The sequence below is a fragment of the Carlito syrichta genome, unplaced genomic scaffold (genome assembly GCF_000164805.1).
Source record: "Carlito syrichta isolate Samal-C Ts95f unplaced genomic scaffold, Tarsius_syrichta-2.0.1 Scaffold109961, whole genome shotgun sequence".
Lineage (NCBI taxonomy): Eukaryota > Metazoa > Chordata > Mammalia > Primates > Tarsiidae > Carlito > Carlito syrichta.
Window position 1 is genome coordinate 1 of NW_007054057.1, and position 1,745 is coordinate 1,745.

General features: G+C 52.3%; 1 protein-coding gene across 1 annotated transcript in view; it reads left to right on the top strand.

Annotated features, from left to right (window-relative positions):
• Positions 1-434: 434 nt before the first annotated feature.
• Positions 435-1,745, top strand: part of LOC103271867 (PIH1 domain-containing protein 1) — a gene marked incomplete at its 5' end in the record, with an annotated part of 4,558 nt that continues 3,247 nt past the window's right edge. The window contains 2 exons of the mRNA XM_008069364.1: positions 435-501; positions 883-1,062. Coding sequence (XP_008067555.1) covers positions 435-501; positions 883-1,062 — 247 coding nt within the window. The remainder of the gene's footprint in view (positions 502-882; positions 1,063-1,745) is intronic.

Below are 1,745 nucleotides of genomic sequence, written 5' to 3' on the forward strand. Positions count from 1 at the left end.
AGAACCGGGCATGGTGGCTCACGCCTGTAATCCCAGCACTTTGGGAGGCAGAGGCGAGAGGACTGCCTGAGCTCAGGGGTTCAAGACCAGCCTGGATAATTTTGTGAGACCTCGTCTCTACAATAAATCAAAAAATTGGCCGGGCGTGGTGGCATGTACCTGTAGTTCTAGCTACTTGGAAGGCTGAGGTAGAAGGATCACAGACCAGCGGGTCAAGGCTGCGGTGGCCATGAGCATGCCATTGCACTCCAGTCTGGGTGACAGAGTGAGACTCTGATTCCAAAAAAAAAAAAAAAGGAAGGGACCCAGACTGTCTAATTTCTTGTATTATCCATAGCTGTGTTACTTAAGAATTGCCCATTAAACATTTGAGGAACAAATGAGGGGTCTGATAACTCAGACTCCAAGCCTGAAAGTTGTTTTCTGTCACACAGGCTTCCAAGGAGCTCCAGCAAGCTCAGACAACCAGACCAGAATCTACACAAATTCAGCCTCAGCCTGGTGAGAAAGACAGATACCCAGGGGAGAGACAGAGTCCTGGAGAGAGGGACAGAGACCCAGAGAGAGGGGCATAGAGGTGGGGGCAGAGAGAAGAGGAAGGAAAGAGACACGATAATGGGGGTATAAAGGCCTGGGGTGGGGATGTGGTGGCATCCACAGAGATCACCAAGGAACAGTGATCCAAAGATTTGGAAGTAGAAGACAGAGCAAGAGTGGGAAAAGGCACAGATTCAAAGATAGGAAGAGGGCCAGGGTCAGGGAGGGGAACACATCCAGAAAGAGACTGACAGAGCAAAAAAGGGCAAGACTTAGGGAGGGAGTGGATGGATGGAGACTGACTCGTGCACAGACAGATGGTCAGGACAAACCCACTCCCACCAGGTTTCTGCATAAAGACCAACTCATCGGAAGGGAAGGTTTTCATCAACATCTGTCACTCTCCCTCCATCCCGCCTCCGGCTGACGTGACCGAGGACGAGCTGCTTCAGATGCTGGAGGAGGACCAAGCCGGGTTTCGCATCCCCATGAGTCTGGGAGAGCCTCATGCCGAACTGGATGCAAGTCAGTGCTCTCACCACCTGGGTCCCCTCTTCCCTAGAACCCAGAATCCAGGGCCCAGGACCCTTCTCCCTCAGATTCTGGAAGTCTGGCACCCTGATCGATCCTTTCCCTGTTTTATATTCCTAACCACCAGCACCCAGGCAGTCCTGGTTCTGCCACCCAGCCAGGCAGGCACTTTTTCATGCCCTACCCCAGAGTGGGGAGGCCTGGGCACAGTGTGCCACATGCCGATGTGACGGTAGTCCTAGGCTGGCTCGCTCTTTTATCCCTGTTTTCTCCTCTACTTGTCTCCCTTCTCTACCTTTTCACTTCTGCCACTGTTTCTGTCTCTGTAACCTTCCCCCCATTTCACATATGTCTCCTGAAGCCTCCTGGGACCCAGCTTTAGGTAGTGCCTTGGGGAATGGGAACTTAATCAAACCCAGATCCTACCCTTGAGATACTTCCCATCATGGACGGGGCTTAAGGAGATGTATCCAATTTCAGTATGGTGTGATTTGTGCTCCTTTGCTGGGGGCAGCCAGCACAGCCCCAGAAAGCTCTGCATTCACACAGAGGGGTCACAGGGGCTTCCTGGAGGAGCAGATGTCAGATAAGATTAGAAGGAACCCGCCTGGGCAACTTGGCGAGACCTCATCTCTACAATAAATCAAAAAACTAGCCGGGTGTGGTAGCATGCGCCT